The sequence below is a fragment of the Tamandua tetradactyla genome, chromosome 6 (genome assembly GCF_023851605.1).
Source record: "Tamandua tetradactyla isolate mTamTet1 chromosome 6, mTamTet1.pri, whole genome shotgun sequence".
Lineage (NCBI taxonomy): Eukaryota > Metazoa > Chordata > Mammalia > Pilosa > Myrmecophagidae > Tamandua > Tamandua tetradactyla.
Genome location: NC_135332.1, coordinates 143,747,376 through 143,767,087, shown reverse-complemented (window position 1 = coordinate 143,767,087; position 19,712 = coordinate 143,747,376). Strand labels below are relative to the sequence as shown.

Sequence of the window (19,712 nt, the reverse complement as noted above, 5' to 3'; positions counted from 1 at the left end):
TTTTCAAAAAGCCAAGGGAAAGAGCACAATCAATGCAGGTAACCTAATAAATCAGATTATTAGATATAAAACCTTTTTTTAAAACCTGAAATCAGATATACCAAGGCCTATCCTTTCCATTTGCTACGAGTTTCAACGTGAAATTGTATGGAGTCTGACATATACTACTTATATTGAAAATACTTATTGAATGAATAAATGTAAAATATCTGGTTCCCTTACAAATCTGGGAAAGCCATATTATGCCAAGTGCTATATAAGAAATATTTAAATGCCACAAGACATTTCACTGTACATTCTTTATGCAAAGGCCATAATTAGTCTTTACTTGAGGAGTTTCATAACCAGGCTAACTTCGTTCAATACTATTGATATCTCCCTCTTCTAGGGTTTATTGGTATCAACTCTTGTCAGAACTAGCAGAGTCTTACCTCAATAAAACTATAAACTCTTTATTTAAGGGCAATCATTAAATGTATCCATCATTTACTCATTTAACAAAAAAGATATTCTGCTCTTATTATGTGCCCAGCAATTTTAGGCATGGGGAATACATTAATTAACAAAAACAAAAATCCTCGCCCCTGTGGAACTCTGAGAATGTAGGAAGAAACACTAAACATAATAAATACATAAATCATATTGTACATTAGTAAATCATAAGTGGTATGAGAAAAACAAGAGCAGTGAAAAGACATCAGGAGTTTTGAAGAAGGGTTGTAATTTTAAATAGGTTGGTCACAGTAGTCCTCATAAGAAAGGGCTATTTGAGAAAAGCCTTGAGTAGCTGCTGGAAAACAGCATTTACAAAGACCTAATAACAGGAATCATGGAAGCCTGCTCAAAAAGCAGCAAACAGGCCAGTGTGGCTAGAGTGGAGTAAGTGATAGGAGGCCTAGTAGGAGAGGAGGTCAGAGAGGTAATGGAAGGGCCAAATCTTATAAAGCCTTGTAAGTCTTCATTGTAAAGGAAGATTTTTCTTTAAGATGAAAAGGAGCCACTGAAAGAGAGCTTTTGAGGAGACAATAGAATATGACTTTGGTTTTCAAAGGAATCACTCTTGGCTATGGTGCAAAGATCAGGAGGTAGGGAAAACAGGGTGCAAACAGAGAGAAGAGTTAGGAGGCATCTTTAGTAACCTAGGTGAGAGGATAGTGGCCTGGACCAGGACAAAAGCAGTGAAATGATGAGGAATCATCAAATTGTGGATATATTCTGAAGGTAGAACTAACAGAATTTCCTGACAGATGGGATGTGATATATAGAGAAAGAAAGGAGGCAAATATGATTTCATGAATTTTGGCCTTGACAACTGGAAAAAGTGGAGTTGTCAAGGACTGGGAAGAGAAAGACTATGGTTAGAGCAGGTTTGGAGGAGGGAAAAGATCAGGAGTTCCATTTTGGACCTGTTAACCTCATACAGTGAAATGCCATAATCCTCATATTGTAATACCAGTTCATTCTCCTCAATATAAAATGATTTGTAGATTAAAAAAAGAACTGTGACCTTTTATTTTTTAGTTAGAAATATATTGGAGACCTCATGTAAAACTGCTTTCTATCCATTAAAGGCTGATATATTTTTTACTAAGTTATCTGGGAATTCAAGTCTCCCAATTAACAATTGAGGAAAGCTTTTTATTGTCTTTCATTTACCAAATATAATTTGCATATAGCCTCTTGACCCCTAGATTCAAGAATAATTTGGATACAGTTTAATGCCTCTGGAGTTAGAGTCAAAAGACCTGGAGGTCAAACCTTGGCTCTTCTACTTAGGTATGATGAGACCTTAACCTCTTTTAGTCCCACTTGATGACAAAATAAAATGGAGACAACATCAACTTTTGGGGGATGTTGTGAGATTAAACGAAATGATGTAAGTGAAAATGTTTCTTGGATAATAAAGAGCTATATCAGTGTTAGCAGGTGTTCTCATTTGCTAGCTGCCAGAACGCAATATTCCAGAAACAGAATGGCTTTTAAAAAGGGGAATTTAATAAATTGCTAGTTAACAGTTCTAAGGCAAAGAAAATGTTTCAATTAAAACAAGTCTATAGAAATGTCCAATCTAAGGCACCCAGGGAAAGATACCTTGGTTCAAGAAGGTTGATGAAGTTCAGGGTTTCTCTCTCAAGTGGAAAGGCACATGGAGAACATGGTCAGGGTTCCTCTCTCATCTGGAAGGGCACATGACAAACACGGCATCATCTGCTAGCTTTTCCTGGCTTCCTGTTTCATGAAGCTCCCCGGGAGGCATTTTCCTTCTTCATCTCCAAAGTGCTGGCTGATGGACTCTCTGCTTCTCGTGGCTATGTCGTTCTTCTCTGCTCTCTCTGAATCTCTCATTCGTCAAAATGTTTCCTCTTTTATAGGACTCCAGTAAACTTATCAAGACCCACCCAAATGGGTGGAGACATGTCATCACCTAATCTAGCTTAACAACTGCTCCTGATTAAATCACATCTCCAGGGAGATGCTCTGATTACAGTTTCAAACATACAGTATTGAATAGGGATTATTCTACCTTTACGAAATGGGATTTTGATTAAAACATGGCTTTTCTAGGGGACACACATACATCCTTTCAAACCAGCACAGCAGGTATTAATATTGTCCATAGCTGGCAAAAAAATTCACATTTCACTTTTCTATTGATTTTTGCTTATTAATTTATTTACCGAATTACAGAGAGGATTTGAATATAGATTAAGAATCCTCTGAGTAATCTCTTAACAAATAAGTGAAAGAAATTCCGAGAACTATTCTTGAGGTTCCTTCAGTCTTTTGCTTCATGCCTTCCAATGGCTGCTTAGATAATAGTTATAAAACGAAATAGATTGTAGGTCGGATTCCACAATGAATTCTACAACAAAACCTTCACTAAAATGAAAGGTCAGAAAAGTCCTGGAAAAGTGATAGGAAGCAACATGGTACAGAAGAAACAGCAACGAAGAGTGGGCCATGTTATATGCTATTAAAACAGTTAATAAGACCAATTCCAAAGTACTGGGATCAGAATAGAGAAGACTCTTAAGAGGTAACCAATGGGAAATGAGAATGATATCACATGGTGGGAGACAGAAAAGAGAAGGAATGGGGATTAATGTTGAGGTCTTGGCCCTGCCTACTATCAATTTATTTATTTATTTATTTATTTATTTATTTGGCAGTGATAAAAGAAAACATTTATTTAATGTTTACCAGTGACAGAGGACTATCAAATATTACAATCCTACTTGGTCCATAATCAAAACAAGATAACAGAATAAGTCATTTATCTAAGATTATAGTTGTGGACAGATCCCAGATGTCCTGACTCCCAAACTATTGTAATGTACCAAGAATTCAGCTCTGTAATTATTAGTTTGTTTCACTCAATAATAAACAAGGAAAACAGCAATTTATATTTACGCACATTTTCCCACTTATAGTACTCTTCATTTTTTTTCATGTTGATCTAAGTTTCCATCTGGTATGCCTTCATTCAGCCTGAAGAAATTCCTTCAACATTTCTTGTAGTACATGTCTATTAGTGACAAATTTTCTCACCTTTTGTGACAAAATAAATTCCCTTTTATTAAAAGCCAATCTGTCTCTGGTGTGTTGCATTCCCGCAGCTAGCAAACTAGAACAGAGCGGCTTCATTTTTTAAGGATCTTATTGCTGGATTTATAATTCTAACTTAACATGTTTTATTTCTTTCAATGTTTAAAGATGTTATTCCATTGTCTTCTGGCTGGTTGAGAAGTCAGCATTATGTTGGGTCTCTTTACGCTGACTGCTATTAAGACTCTTTGATCCTTGGTTTTCAGCAATTTCACTATGATGTGCCTGTGAGTGGTTTTCTTTGGTTTTATCTTGCTTGTAGTTCATTGGGATTATCAGATATAAGGGTTAATAAATGTCATCAAATTTGGAAATTTTTCAAAAAAAAATAAAGACCCAATAGGACCAAATATATTTAAAGCAAGAGGAAATTCATTTATATTCAATCATTCCAAAATACATTTTTTTAGAATATGCCTATGCAGGAGGCACTTCATTAGACATTTAGGTTAAAAGTGAAAAATCAATTTCCTTCCTTGAAGAGTCAGCCCAGTCACTTAAGCAAAAAACTACAGTACAGTATGTTAAGCCTATGAAAACCTAAAAGCAACGTCCAAAGAAGGTGTTACTGGAACTGAGCATTGAAGGATAAATAAAAATAAGCCAGGTGAAGAAGTTAGGGAAGGTTATTCCAGGATATAAAGTCTCCAGAATGAGATTTTTTTCTTGTGATGCTTATAGAACAGTAAAGATGTTGCTCTGGTTCCATCTGACATCATTGTGGCTCAATTCCTATCAATTTATTTTTAAGAACTTTGGCCTGCCTATCATGGCCCTTCATTCTTACATATGGAGGAAGGAATGGTATGCAGGTGACATTTCTCAACCATGTCCTATATGCAGAGATGCTGGGGCTTCTGATGACGAAAGAACACAGGACCCAGTTTTTGGAGGTACAGTCTAGGTCTCCTGTCAAATCTTAGTGAGATAGGAGCAGAACAGATAACTTTCCTTAAACAAGCAAACAAAACTCTAGGAAATAATACCAAATTTTAACAACTTTCCCCTAATTCTAACTAAAGAAGAACTCTGGAAGACCTATGAGGATCTTCTACTATATCTTTCTCTACTCCGCTCTCAGACACATGACTTAATTATGGCACTTCTTTTCACCATAATTATTTGTTGGTGGGGTGTCTTACAATCTAAGGTGTGAGCTTTCTCAAGGTTGGAAAGATATTTTATCCATCCTTGTTACTGGAGAGCCTCTGGCACATACTCAATAAAGGTCACTCTCCTGATTTCTCTTTTGTGTACAACTTTCCCGTGTTCTTCATTTCTGGGTGGCAATCTCCAGAGCTTTATGGTTAGGAACTCATATATACTTTATCTTTTGTCATAGTCTGCTCACAAAAAGTGGTCAATGCCACACAATTTCAAGTCAGAAACCCAGAATTTTAGACCATGTGTTTCCTCATAAAGAAATGGAAAGCTTAAGACAGCATCATTCCAACAATTAAACTGAATTTTCATTTGTTCTAAACTTATTGCTATCTTGAGATCAGGAATTTTGGCTTCTAATTCTTTTAAGTCAACCTCAGTATTTTTATTGCAATGCTATCATTCTTGTAAACTCAGTTTCTTTTATGCATCATCATGAAAATTTTCAAACACACAAAAAGTAAGAGAACTTTATAGTGAGTATCTATACGTCTACCACCTAAATTTTATAATGAATATTTTCTTGTCAATTCATTTTAATGTTTTAGATCTAGGGATGGCTTGGGCGTTTGCAGGAGAAAAAGGAACTTTTATTTCACCTATTGTGTACAATTTTTAAAACATCAACAAAATTGTTAATAACAAACAACATTTATTGAGTGCTTACAATGTGTCAAGTTCCTTACTTACATTATTTTTAATCCTTAAAAAATTCCTACTGGGAAACTGAGGCTTAGTGGGATTAACGAATCTGGCCAAGTATCAGAGACAGTCTCTGAAAATCAATATTACATCAAAGCTGCACACTCTCTTTTAATATCCCATACTGATCCTAAAATGCAGAAGAGGAAAAAACAAAACAATTGAAGTCATGTTATTGGTTCAGACCATCATCCACTCTGCTTTCTCCAGTCTAAGATATCTAATTGTTTATAACACCCACCTCCAAGCCTATATGTCGCAAAGAAAGCTAAGCCCAGCTCCATATTTAGGGGTGGGTGCAGGTCTAAGGATAATATGCCTTTACCATGACTAGTTCAGAAACTCAGGCTTAAATTGATCAGATTTAGCAACACCTTAATCATAGGGATTAGTTCAGGAATGAGCACGTAACCTCTGGTTTAATTCACGGGAAGAGATTTTCTCACACCTTCCAGGAAAAAGCTTTGGGAATAGCTTTGGGAAACAAGTCTGGATGCCATCATGTGCAAATATGCAGCCAGGAACTTACAGCCACAGTGTGGCCATTAGAAAAACAGTCTAAAGACAATGCCAACAAATTGAAGAGAGCAAGACAGGAGTCGAGAGAAAAGGAGCTGTATTAAATTGAGATAATGTAAGCCTACCCTACTTCCTCTGGACTTCAAGTTATGAAAGCCAATAAATGTCCTACTCTTGGGGTTTTCTGTTATTTATAACCATAAGCATCATAGCTGACAGGATTAAGCAGTGAAAAGAATATTTTAATGAAAAAATAAATAGGTAACAGAGAAGAAAGTTAAAGGATTATATTTATAAAGCTGTATGAGTTGTCCATTGAGTTGAGTAGGCTGCAGTAAACAGGAGCATTCTGTGGAAGTTAATTCTTAGGGCTGGGGTTAACAGCAGCAGCAATGGCTGTCCCTTGAAGTTGCTTATGGAGACACTATTATACAAGAAACACACTAAGAAAATAGGTAAAACATCACACAGAGGAAGAAGTAATCATTTATCCTTTATCCCTTCATCTTTTTCACTGGTTGGTATATGGTGTTTATGGAACAAAGTGCATTTCCTCATGAAACTATGTTATTGTTATCATATTGGAAACAAAAATCCAGTTTACCAAGATAGGTAAATTTTCAGGGGATAGAGTATCAGAAAATGACAGAATGCCACAGCTGAGATATCACAGGTCAGCTGCCAGGGCTGGGTATGATATTGATAACTAACAAAAGGGGGAGTGGAGAGAAAATGGACAACAGATTTCTTCTGCTTAACAATTTTCTCTCAGTTGGGGCTGGCTCTATTTATTCACTGATGTCTTAAAACAGCAAAGCCTAATAGAAATGAAGGTAGAAAATTTGTTTATAAATTCTTCAATGTGATGGATGTCTAAGTACAGGGTCATATTGTTATCTTGTTCCTTATAGGAGTTATACCGAATTTTATCCCAAGTAAGTTATGTGTTAAAAAAATAATTTAGGTTTTACTATTTAAAAACACTACTTATAGATGTTTCATACCAAGAACTTTCATTTTTAAGCTTAGAAAAGATCAAATATGTGAAGAATTATTTTAGAGATATGAAAGAGGTGAGTCTTAAATTCCAAATTTACTTGCCCATTCAGGATGTCAAATCTTAGGACTTTCCATTTGCTGTCTGTGTGTATGTTGTGTTATCTGTGTTAAACAACTTTTTTTTTTACATGGGCAGGCACCGGGAATTGAACCCGGGTCCTCGGGCATGGCCAGCAAGCACTCTTACCTGCTGAGCCACCGTTGCCCACCCTGTGTTAAACAACTTTTAATGTAACTGTTTAGTCTACTTTAAAGTAGTATTATACATCTTTGAATATAGTTTAAAAACTTTACAACTATTCTTCCATTTCTACTCTCAGTTTTTGTACTAATGGCATACATTTTATTTGCATATGTTATAAAACTCCCAATACATGCCATTATTTTAGCTTTAGTCGATTATCTTTTAAAGAGAATTAAAAAGTGAGGGGAAAACTTCTTTTTTATAGTTACCCACATAGTTACCATTCTCAGTGCTCTTTATTCTTTTAATCCAGATTTCTGTCTGGTGTTTTCCTTCTGCCTAAACGTTGTCTAACATTTCTTTAGTGTAGGTCTGCTGGTGATGAATTCTGTCTACTTCTTTATGTCTGAAAAAAATCTTTATTTCACTTTAGTTTTTAAAAGATATTTAATCTGGGCATATACTTCTAGGCTGATATTTTTGTTTTTCAATACTTTAAAAATGCTGTTTGAAAAAACAGAACAAAAACAAAGATGCTGTTCCATTGTCTTCTGGCTGCACTACTGATCAAAAGTCTGCTGTCATTCTTCTCCCTGTTTTTTTTTTACTCTAGATGCTTATAAAATTTTCTCTTTGTCATCAGTTTTAAGCAGCTTGACCATGGTGCAGTTTTTGTCATGTTTCTTTTGCTTGAGATTTGTGAATTCATGGGTTTCATTTTCATCAAATTTGGAAAATGTATAGTCATTATTTCTTCAAAAGATTTTTGTCTTTGAACAAACTTTTGTCTGTTTCTCCTCCTTTGGCTACCACAATTACACAAATATTAAGCTGTGTGAAGTTTTGTCACAACTCCTTGATGCTTTGCTCATGATTTTTTCAGTATTTTGTTTCTCTGTGTTTTATTCTGAATAGTTACTATTGCTATGTCTTCAAGAACACTAGCATTTCTTTCTATACTGCCTCAACAGTAAATTTGCCTGAATGTAAATCTCATTCAGCTTTTTTAACTTGACATTATATTTTTCTTCTTTACAATTTCAGTTAAAACAGTCTTTTCATGCATTTCCTCAGCATGTTTCTTGCTTTTCTCTACCTTCCTAAAGAAGACATACAGTTATAATAATTACATAACTGTCCTTATCTACTAATACTATCATCTTTGTCATTTCTGGGTCTATTTTACTGACTCATTAAGGGTCATGTTTCCTGCTCCTTTACATGCTTCATATTTTTTTATTGTGGATTTCAATTTTTTTGGAACAAGATACTTCCATACCTCTCTAAATATCTGTATTTCTTTATATATTCCTTTAGTTATTCTGGGATGCAGTTATGGTACTTAGAACAATCTTGTCTTTTCAGTTTTTACTTTTAAGCTATGTTGGATGAGACTACTGCAGTATTTAGCTAAAGGCCAATTTTTCTGCACTACTGAGGCAATATCCTTTGGAGTATTTTACCTGATAACCCATGTATTTTGAGGTTTTCATTTGTGGCTGGTGGAAAAAAAGAACTATTTTCAGTCCTATGTGGCCTCTGAGGATTGTTCTGCCTGATCCTTTCTAGTGATTCTTCCTTCACCTCAGGTAGTTTACTCATACTCATGCTCTGATCAGTATTCAGCTAAAGACTTCCCATTGGCTTTATCATTATTTTTTTTCTCTCTCAATCTCTTTCTTCATTTCCATCCTGTATGGACAGCTTCTCCTATTCTAACATTCTGCCTGTCAATTTTGGCTGCCTTCACTTTTCTGAGTTTTCAACTCTGTTTCATCAACTCAGGGAAACTGCCAGGCATGTTTAGGTACCCTCTCCCTGTGTTATAGGCTGGAAGCCCTCTCTATGCAGTAAGGAAGGGCCATTGTGAAGACTCATCTCATTTGATTCCCTTTCTTGAGGTATCATTGTCCTGAAATGCCTCTTGTTCAATGCCCAAAACTGTTTTGCATTTATTTTGTCTGGGACTTCAGTTGTTTAAGGAATCAAAGTAAACCTGGTCCCATTTACTTCACCATGGAGAGAAACAAAAGTCCACTTTCTGTTTGTTTGTTTGTTTTAAACTTAAGAGGTAAAAGTACTAAGACAGAATTTGAATCAAGAGGTTCCAGGTAAAAATAAGTATAACCAAATATATCTCTTAGTGAAGAGAAAGTATTATTTATAGAGTATCTGAAATACAACTAAAAGGGGAGATTTTTATTTTAAAACTAATACAGTTTTCAGGATGCAAAAGGGTTACCCAAGATACGAAGTTACAGAAATTTCACAAGTTTCAGGTCTCAATACTTCAGTGGTTAAAGTTGCCATAGAAGAACTTATTCCTTTCTTCATTTTTATTGGTCTGAGACTCCTTAGGAAATGTAATGGAAATTTACCATGTAATAACTGGTATTAACTCACAAGATTATTTATAGTTTTACTCTACCTATATAAAATATGTTGCTTTCTTCCTTTTATTTACTGTTTATCATTTGTTCTATCAAACATGAGATGAAATGAGGCATCTCTGCTTTTTAGGAATACAAAATTCTTTAAGAACTAATACACTATTTTCAGTTTCTACTAATTTTTCAATTTTCCTTTATTAAAATTTTTTTTAGCCTTCAGTAAATTAATTCAATAGCTAGTACAATTAAATGATACAGGCTTCCTTTTTACTTGCAGGATGGGGAAAGGAGGGGTAGATGGATGAATAAATGGATAGATAGATACATCAAAAGAGAGAGAAGGAGAGCCTGGAAGAATATATATGAAAATGTTCCAATAGTTTTCCATGGGTAGTAAAATTATAAATATATTACTTCCTTTTACTGCTGTGAATTTTCGCCACTGAAATTTATTTACTTTCAATTCAGAAGAATGAATTATTCTTTAAAACTCACACTGAAAACTTTATTTTCATGGGCTGCTTTAGAGTATAATCTTTCTTTTCATTAAATATTTGTTGAATAAATTTAAATTATATGTGTATGCCCATATAATACATCTATCTGTGTACATATACACTATTTATTTAATTAATCTATTGTCCATAAGACATTTCAGTGTTTGGTACACACATATTAAAAGTAATATACTTTTCCCTACCTCCACCATATACAAAAATTAACTCAAAATTGATCAACAACCTAAATGTAAGAATTAAAACCAGAAAACTCCTATTAAAAAGAAACAACAACAACAGGGAAAAATCTTCTGGACCTTGCATTAGATAACGGACGTTCTAGTTTGCTAGCTGCCGGAATGCAATATACCAGAAACAGAATGGCTTTTAAAAAGGGGGATTTAATAAGTTGCTAGTTTACATTTCTAAGGCCGAGAAAATGTCTCAGTTAAAGTAAATCTGTAGAACTGTGTAATCTAAGGCATCTATCCAGGGAATGATACCTTGGTTCAAGAAGGCCGATGAAGTTCAGGGTTTCTCTCTTAAGTGAGAAGGCACACAGCAAACACAGTCAGGGCTTCTCTCTCAGCTGGAAGGGCACATGGCAAACACAGTGTCATCTGCCAGCTTTCTCTCCCAGCCTCCGGCTTCATGAAGCTCCCCGGGAGGCATTTTCTTTCTTCATCTCCAAAGGTCACTGGCTTGTGAACTCTCTGCTTCGTGGTGCTGCAGCATTCTCTGCTCTCTCAGAATCTCTCTTATTCTCCAAAATGTTTCCTCTTTCATAGGTATTATCAAGACCCACCCAAATGGGTGGAGATATGTCATCACCTAATCCAGTTTAACAATCACTCTTGATTAAATCACATCTCCAGGGAATGATCTGATTACAGTTTCAAACATACAGTATTGAAGAGGGATTATTCTGCCTTTATGAAATGGGATTTAGACCAAAACATGGCTTTTCTAGGGGACATACATCCTTTCAAACCAGCACAACAGATTCTTAGATATGACATCAAAAATCATAAGCAACAAAAGGAAAAATAGATAAATTGGATCTTATCAAAATTAAAAACGTTTATGCAAGAAAAGGCATTATCATTAAGTTGAAAAAACAGCCTACAGAATAGAATAGCTGCAAATTACATATCTGATAATATTCAGAATATATAACAAACTCCTACAACACAACAAAAAACAAACCACCCAATTAAAAAAATGGACAAAAGACTTAGACATTTCTCCAAAAATATGCAAATGGACAATAAATACATGAAAGGATGTGGAACATCATTCACCATTAGGGTAATGCAAATAAAAACACAGCAATGTACCACTTCACACCTACTAGAATGGCAAGTATTTTTTTAAAAAATAGAAAAGTGTTGGCAGGAATATGGAAAAATTGAAACTCTTATGAATTGCTGGTAGGAATGTAAAACAGTACAGTCCTTGTGGAAAATAGTTTGGTGGTTCCTCAAAAAGTTAAATATAGAATTACCATATGATCTAGCAATTCCACTCTTAGATATATACCCCAAATAACTGAAAGCAGGGATTCAAAGACACCTTTATACACTAATGTTGATGGCAGCATTGTTCACAACAGTCAAAAGGTGGAAACAGCAGTCCATCCACAAATGAATGGATAGGCAAAATATGGTATATACTTATATAGAATATTATTCAGCCAAAAAGAAGAATGAAAGTTTGATACATGTTATAACATGGATGAGGCGTGTAAACATTATACTAAGTGAAATAATGCAGACACAAAAGTACAAATATTGTATAACTCCATTTGTATGAAATACATAGAATAAATTTTGTAGAGACAGAAAGGAGATTAGAGATTACCAGGGGCTGGAGTGAGAATGGGAAGTTAATGCTTAATGGGTAGATCAGTTTTATTCTGGGTAAAGTAAAAGCTTTTGCTGTATTGGAAGGTGGTCACAGCAGCATAGCATTGTAAACATAAATAATGTCATTGAATTGGTCTCTTACAAATGGTTAAAATGGCAATTTTTATATTTTAGGTATATGTTGTCACAACAAAAAATGATATATTTTAAAAGGAAACTATAAATACTTAATCTATATTTTAATTATTGCTTAGGATAGTTACTTGAAAGCAAAATTAGTAGGCAGAACTATGGACATTTTTTACTGCTCTTGATACATACTGTCAAAATACTATCTAAAAAGTTTGACCTAATTGCCAGGCACACCAGTAAGATACGAGAGTACATATATCATCACATATTCACCAACATTAATTTTTTTAAAAATTGCTAGATTTTGAGCAAAAAAGATGTATCATTTTCTGTTAATTTAAATGTAGTGATTTCTAGTAGTTTGAATAGCTTTTCGGTGTTTATTATTTATTTTCATTTCTTCTTATTTTTGCATATATTTGGCCATTTATCTAAAAAGGTATTGGTGGATGTTTATAGTTATATGAATTCTATAAAGAATATTATTAACTTTTTATCATAGTGCCTTTTTTATTATTTACATACAGGAGGTTTTCTCTAATGTTAGGTTTATGGGTTAGAAAAGAGTGCTTCTTGGATTTAGAGGACTTTGTGGTCCTATGTCTTTCACACAGTAGCTGTTATAATTTGTAATCTCTTTGAGTGTCTATTTCTTCATCTGCAAACAGACCATTCAATTATATAATCTCTAAGTGTTCTTCTAGGTCTAAGATTCTAAGAGCTTAAGAATAGCAGTACCTCTCAGAGTAGTTTCCATAATTAAATTAGGCTAATGAGATCTTCTTTAAAACAGACAACGATAGATGATGCAGTTGTGATTATATACAGCACTGGGCTCACAAGCTTACATGTTTTCTGTGGATGTGTTTTTATTTTGTGGCTGTGGAGTCTTTAAACACTGCCTTGTTGGCTTTCAAAGCCTTTGCTTTGGCGTTAGTGTTGGAAGGGACAGGAGCTTCCTTCTTCCCTTTCAGCACCATTTTTCGTGAAAAGCCCTGGCAATCTTTTGTAATTCATGTCCCCCACCCCCAACCCTCATAAATCTGAAATATCACCAGATCCTTGAAAATCTCTTCCATCTTACTTTTACAACCTCTTTCTTACTGCCTTCAGGCTATTCATGGCCCTTACCAATTTGAATTAACAGCAGCAACAACAGTAACAGCAGCAGCTACCATTTACCAAGTGCTTATTATGAGTACTGTTTCAAGTACTTTAAATGTACTATCTCATTTCATCCTGCCAACTCCAGGAGGTGATAGAAGAATTATTTCCCAGTTTATAGATGAGAAAGTTCAGGCAAAATAGGATAAAGGGACTTGCTGGTAAGTGGTCCTTCAAAATAACTAGCACTGCTTCCTAGCAATACTATAGTCGCCCTCTAGCTGGGTCTCCCTGCTTGAACTCACTCCTCAAATGCAACCTTACATATGGGGAGAAGGAACTTTAGAAAACATACATTCTTGTGTGTCTTTCTACCCTTCCACCACATTATCCTCAGAACTAAGTCTAATCTTTTCAGCATATTAATGGCCCTTCCCACTCCTGACACTCACCTTCCTGCCAGCCTTCTCCTGTGCATTCTACCATGTCACCTCCCATACTATTCTGATGCTCACAGTTACCAAGCTGTATCTAGCATTCTTACACTTTCTTGTTCATCTTGTTTCCCTTATTTGTAATATCTTCCCCACATTCTCTGCTGGGAAAATGCTTATTTACTTTTTAAAGCCCTCTGCAAATGCTATCTCCTCTGTTCCAAGCCTACAGGCAGAACTAATCATTTCCTCAGTCCTTTGTTTCATACTTATGATAATCGTCGTCCTGAAAATCTCCCTAGCTCTCCCATTAGCTAGTGCATTTCTTTATTATTTGGCACTGCAGATGAATAAATAGTTGTTGAATGAAGTAAATGTCCACAGTCTAGAACTCAGCATCCCAGGATAAAGACTCCTCTTCCCCCACAAAAAAAGTAGAAAAGTTCAAACTAGCTTTTACATAAAGTATAGTAAAAGAAGACAGCAATATTAAACTTGGTTGATGATAACAATCACTTGGTATGCTTATAAAACTACTGATTCCTGGGCTCTCTCCAGACTTAATGAATCAGTATCTCCAGGGATCTTAAGCCATTTTTAAAGAGCTTCCTGGTAATTATTATCATCAACTAAGTTTTTAAAATATCAATTTACATGAATATATTTACACATGTGTATGTATATTACACAATTATATAGATACATATCAGCACCAAAAAACAAAATAAAACCAAAATAAGGTCAGTAACAAAATGGAAAAGAAGTTGGCCCTTTAGAACAAATTATTAGAATCATAATATTTCAAATATGATTACTGAATTCTAGAACTGAAAGGAACTTTAAAATTCACTTATCACAACTTCCCCTGCTCTAAACCCTCCCATTTTATACTGGAGGAAATTAAGGCTCAGAAAGGTAAAGTGACTTGACCAGATTCTATCATTACTGGCAAAGTATATAGCAATTTCTCTAATTCCTAAAGCTCAGACTTATTTCCATAATATCATGGTGCTCAAGTTCCAATTTAGTTTAGATTTGAGGAAAAACCCAAGAGAAACTTAGAAAATTATTATCAATTATAAATTGAAAACACATATTTAAGTATCAGTTTTCCTTATTAAAGGAATTAAGTTTGAAAAAAAAACCTGTAAATTAATCTATGGTAGAAAATTTCAACAAGTGATAACTACTACAATTTTGGGGGGTGGAGGTATCAGAATTTGAACCCAGATTTTCTCACTATAATTCTATTCTTTTTTGCACTATGCTTTATTACCTCATTCAAAAGACGACTAATAGTATGAAGAACTAATTATTGTTTTGAAACAAAGACAAACTTCGAGAGACCAGAAAAACGTCCTGATACCATTTTGTTAAGCAAAATTTTTAATATGAAACTTGGCAAAAGCACTCACTTTTTTTCCTAGATGATCACTTTCATATGAGACAAATAAATTTCCTTTTAATCCAAATAATGAAAGCCTAAAGTTCTTTTTTAAATAATCAAGTAATGTAGAACTGTTTTTAAATGATCTGGATCAAGTCCAAATCCCCATACAACACTTAGATTAAAATCATCCTAACCCATGAAACTACCTTCTCATACTGAAACACTTTTAAAAGAATAATAATTTAAAATAAGATAAAAGATTTTTCATGGATTTTTTTCCCTGTGAAATGACATTAGCCTATACAGGCTATAAGTAATCTCTCTAAGTATAAATCTATATACTTCCCTGAACTTGTCATTTACTTTCTTCTTGTTTATTTAATGGAGGAGGAGTGGAAATTAAGGACTAATAGGCTCCTATATGCATAATGACAAATCCAATATTTTCTTGGGTCCTTTTTTCTAGGCTAAAAAATGGCTTCTTTAGAGAATTATTGTTTTGATAACATGCCCACAGGTCAAACTAAACTATCTACTTAGCTTTATATCTACCTAATCTATTATTCAGGTCCTGATGTGCTTTGATATCTATGATACTTTATCTCCGAACAATAGGAAGGCATGAAAACATTTTCTCCTTTCGTTAAGCTCCAGGCTACTAATAATTTCATGCAGTAAAATATATTAAACACCTAGTACATGCAAGAAAAAATACTATTTACTGATCATTGTATAGAGTAAAGACCCAGCTCTTTTAGTCTTTTTTTTTTAATGAAGCAGGGGATGGGTGAATGTAGATGGATAGAACCGCAAATAAGAATGTAAATATGTTAAAAAAATTAATAAATATTGCTTTTTTGCCCTTAAAAAACATGAGGGAATATATTGATATAGAAAGCATGAATTTATCACTTATAGGCCTGGCACTATTCTAGGCACTGGCAATACAGATATAGGAGAATACTTTTTATGCTTGAAGAATTTAAAATAGGGTCTCTATTTTAAATAATAAGGAATATTTATAAGGTATATGACACAGTGCTGCACATTTTGGAACACTCAGAAACACAATAGATTTCAATTCTACCTTCAAAAACGGGTTCAGGGTAGTAAATGATCTTATCACTAAGAATAATTATGTAGATATAAAAAGTAAAGATGTAAGAGGTAAAAAAAAGCATAGGAGTCCAGGTAGAAATTGGAGGAATCAGGGAATATGGAAAGAGACATTTAAGCTTGACCTTGAAGGCTAGATAAGATGGCAATGGCCACACATTTAGGAAATATAAAAATGAACAGTGGGGTGGGGGTGGGGGGTGGAAGGAGTGACAGAAGGAAAACAGGGAGGATGTCCAATAACCAGGAGGTAAAACAATTTGACTAGCCCACGCCCAAATACTGATAGTGGACCCTCAGGAAATGTGATGATCTAAAAAAATTCCAAACAATCCCATTCCCACTCAAATGAGAACCACTACGTTCTGTGTTGGAAAGATAAAGAAGAAAAGGTAAGTTAGAGCCTTCAGTTATCAGGCTTAATAAATTCAGTAGGTAAAAGGAAAGCATTGAAGGATTTTGAAGAAAGGAGTGATACAACCCTAAATAAACTGTAGAATAATTATTCTGACTGCTGGGTATACTGGACTAATTTAAAATAAGATAGAAGAGAGAAAGTCAATGAGAAGGATATTTAGTATTGCTGCTTAGTACTAAGGAGCACGTGGCCAGAAAACGGACGCTCAAGAAGACTTTATTTCATATTATCACAGTTGTAGTCATTACTATTTACTGAACATTTCTGAGTATCAATAACTGTGCAGAGCAACTTCACATTCTCATTTATTCTTATAATCATATCTACCATACTCAAAAAGTTAAGAACTGCTACTGTTATTCTCATTTTATAAATGAGGAAATGAAGAAACTTGCTCAAAGTCACAATTATTAAGTGGTAAAACGAGAATCAGGAATCCAGATTGGCAGCCTAATGGCAAAGGCATTAGGGAATTAAAAAATATAATCTAGGCTGGAATTGTGGTTTCATCACTTACTAATTATGTGATCTTGAGAAAATAATTTTTATCTCTCTGTGCCTCGGTTTTCCTTTTTGTAAAATGGGAGTGAGAACTGTACCTATATTCTGTGGAGTTTTAGAGAAGACTGAGATAAAATTCATCTAATACTAATACTACTTAGCTAGTACACAATAAATGACTAATATCATTATTATCATCATCATCTTTCTCATTTTGAGTCTTCAGATACAGAGTCGTAAAATTCTTAGATATCACACATTAACCATCTATATTTTTAATGGAAAAATTAATTCAAACCCTTTCTCTGAGAATATTATTTCTGAAAAAAAAGGTTTTAAAGTTTATAGAAAGAATAAGAGACATTCCAGTCCATTTTAGCAGTGCTAAAGTCAGATTGTGCTAAGAAACTGATACAGAAAATTTTAAAGGAAATATCCACCACAAAATAATTCCTGCTTTCAAACAAAAGATGGCTTAGAGTGAAAAAAGCCCATATATAAATAAATAGAATATAATGATTCTATAATGGTTAAAAATGTTGTTTTAGGGTGGTGAAATTATTCCTATGACAAATACATGTCAGTGATTACCAGACCCAAAACTTTTGTTTTATTTTTAGTTATGATCTTTCTTACATAGCTATTTGAGAATTAAATGAGATAATGCATGTAAATAACACAGCATAGTATCTGGCACATACTAAGCAGTCAACGAATATTATCTATTGTCATTGTCATCATCGCCTTTGGCAACACGTGATTGATTCTTGAGAATTTTAAAATATAGAAATATGTACTTTCGGGGTGGGCCATGTGGCTCAGCAGGCAGAGTTCTCCCCTGCCATGCCGTAGACTTGGGTTCGATTCCCAGTGCCTGCCCAAGTAAAAAAAAAACAAAAAAAGAAACTAGTCTGTAAATAGGTACTTTCAAAGTTTTCCCAACAGTATCATTTTTGCCTAAACAACGACATTACAAATAAAGTACGGACAAAAAAAAGAACCAGATTTCAACAGCTAATAAAATATCTATATATAAGTAATTCTGATGCTTATATTTTATATATGCATATTTTTGCATATTTTTATATTTACTTCATTCAACTTAATGCAGATATTACGTACATGTGCAGCAATAAGAGGTTTTAAAACTAAAAGCACATCTCATCCTTAACATATTTCTTTAGGCTGTTTAAATGAATTCATTTCCCACAGAACACTCCTTAGGGGAATTTAGCTTGTTAATGTTAGAATGTCAGCATAATTCACATAATTTCCTCAACCTGAGATTTTCTATAATCTTATTTAAAGCCAAAAAAGGAGATTGTTTGAAGATTATTTGATGTGACAGACAAATTAAAACTGCACTTTGGACTTTTTATAAGGCATCATGATATTTCATGTAGATTATCTGGAAAAGTACCCATAAAAGTTAAGGCAGTGTTTGTTTCCCAGGCATGTACCTACTTCCCCCTCATCCCAAAAACAGTTAAGAAAGTGGTAATCAAGAATCAGAAGGCTGTTTCCAGCGTAAAATGTACAGCAAATTAATTGTTTAAACTTAGACAAATAAATAAATATAATTTTGAACACTTTCTTATAATAAAATTACAAGAATCCAGAACTCTGCAAGATTAAAACTAATTTCATAACTATACTAAGACATCATTTCTCTTTTTCATACATTGCCACTAGCATTAACGGTAAAAAAGCAATGGTGAGCATCTTAGCATGAATCTAGGCAGTGTTAACAAAATGAGGTAATCTCGCTGTATTCTTCCCCACCATATACTTGTAGTAAAAAAAAAAGAATTCCAATTTCATGTAAGAATGTTCTTGATGAAACAATAAAAAATATTCATTTTACTAACTCCTGACCCCTGGTAGATGTCTTCTTAATATTCAGTGTGACAAAATAGGAAGCATACACAAATTACTTTCACTGAATATCAAAGAATAATAGTTGTCTTGAGGAAAAACAGCTGTGCAAGTGAATTGCAAGTTGTACTAGCTGATTTCTTTATGGAAAACCATTTTCATTTAAAGAGTGACTGATAAACTATGGTTATTCAGAATTAGTATTTTACAAATATTTTCTCAAAAATGAACAAAGTGAGCCTATTACTTCAAAGAAAATAACTGACAGAGTTTTCTGCCAGTTATAAAATTCATTCTTTCAACAAAATTAGAATTTTGAAAAATGTGAATTTGCCACCATGAAACATAATAGCTTCCCAATACTTAGATATAAGTTTTGCTATAATATAATTAAATGTGTCACTTTTTGAAGATATACAAATCCAAGTAAACAAATATTTTCCAAATGACCAATGCATGATGTTACAAAATTATGCACAGATAAAAAATATATTCAAAGTCAAGGCAAAGCAATGAATTGGAACTAAGAGAATAAGAAAAGTCCATTGTGTGGTTTCAGATTTCATATTGTAACCAACCTTTAAGAAACTACCAGAGTCAAAAAGTGGAGGTGCCATATGATCCAGAAATTCTACTCTTAGGTATATACCCAAGAGAAATGAAAACAGATGACCTCACAAAAACTTACACAGAAATGTCCATAGCAGCATTACTTATGAGTCAAAAGAGTGGAAACAATGCAAATATTCACCATCTGGA

The 19,712-nt window shown here is 34.0% G+C and overlaps 1 protein-coding gene across 9 annotated transcripts in view; it reads right to left on the bottom strand.

Annotated features, from left to right (window-relative positions):
- The window catches only part of VPS13B (vacuolar protein sorting 13 homolog B), a 1,000,970-nt gene that overhangs the window by 298,534 nt on the left and 682,724 nt on the right, over positions 1–19,712 (bottom strand). The window contains exon 34 of one of the 9 annotated variants that reach the window (XM_077167326.1): positions 4,257–17,952. The exons of the other annotated variants lie outside the window; for them this stretch is intronic. Coding sequence (XP_077023441.1) covers positions 17,797–17,952 — 156 coding nt within the window. The 3' untranslated portion in view covers positions 4,257–17,796. Of the gene's footprint in view, positions 1–4,256; positions 17,953–19,712 lie in introns of those variants that run through there. 9 annotated transcript variants of the gene reach the window in all.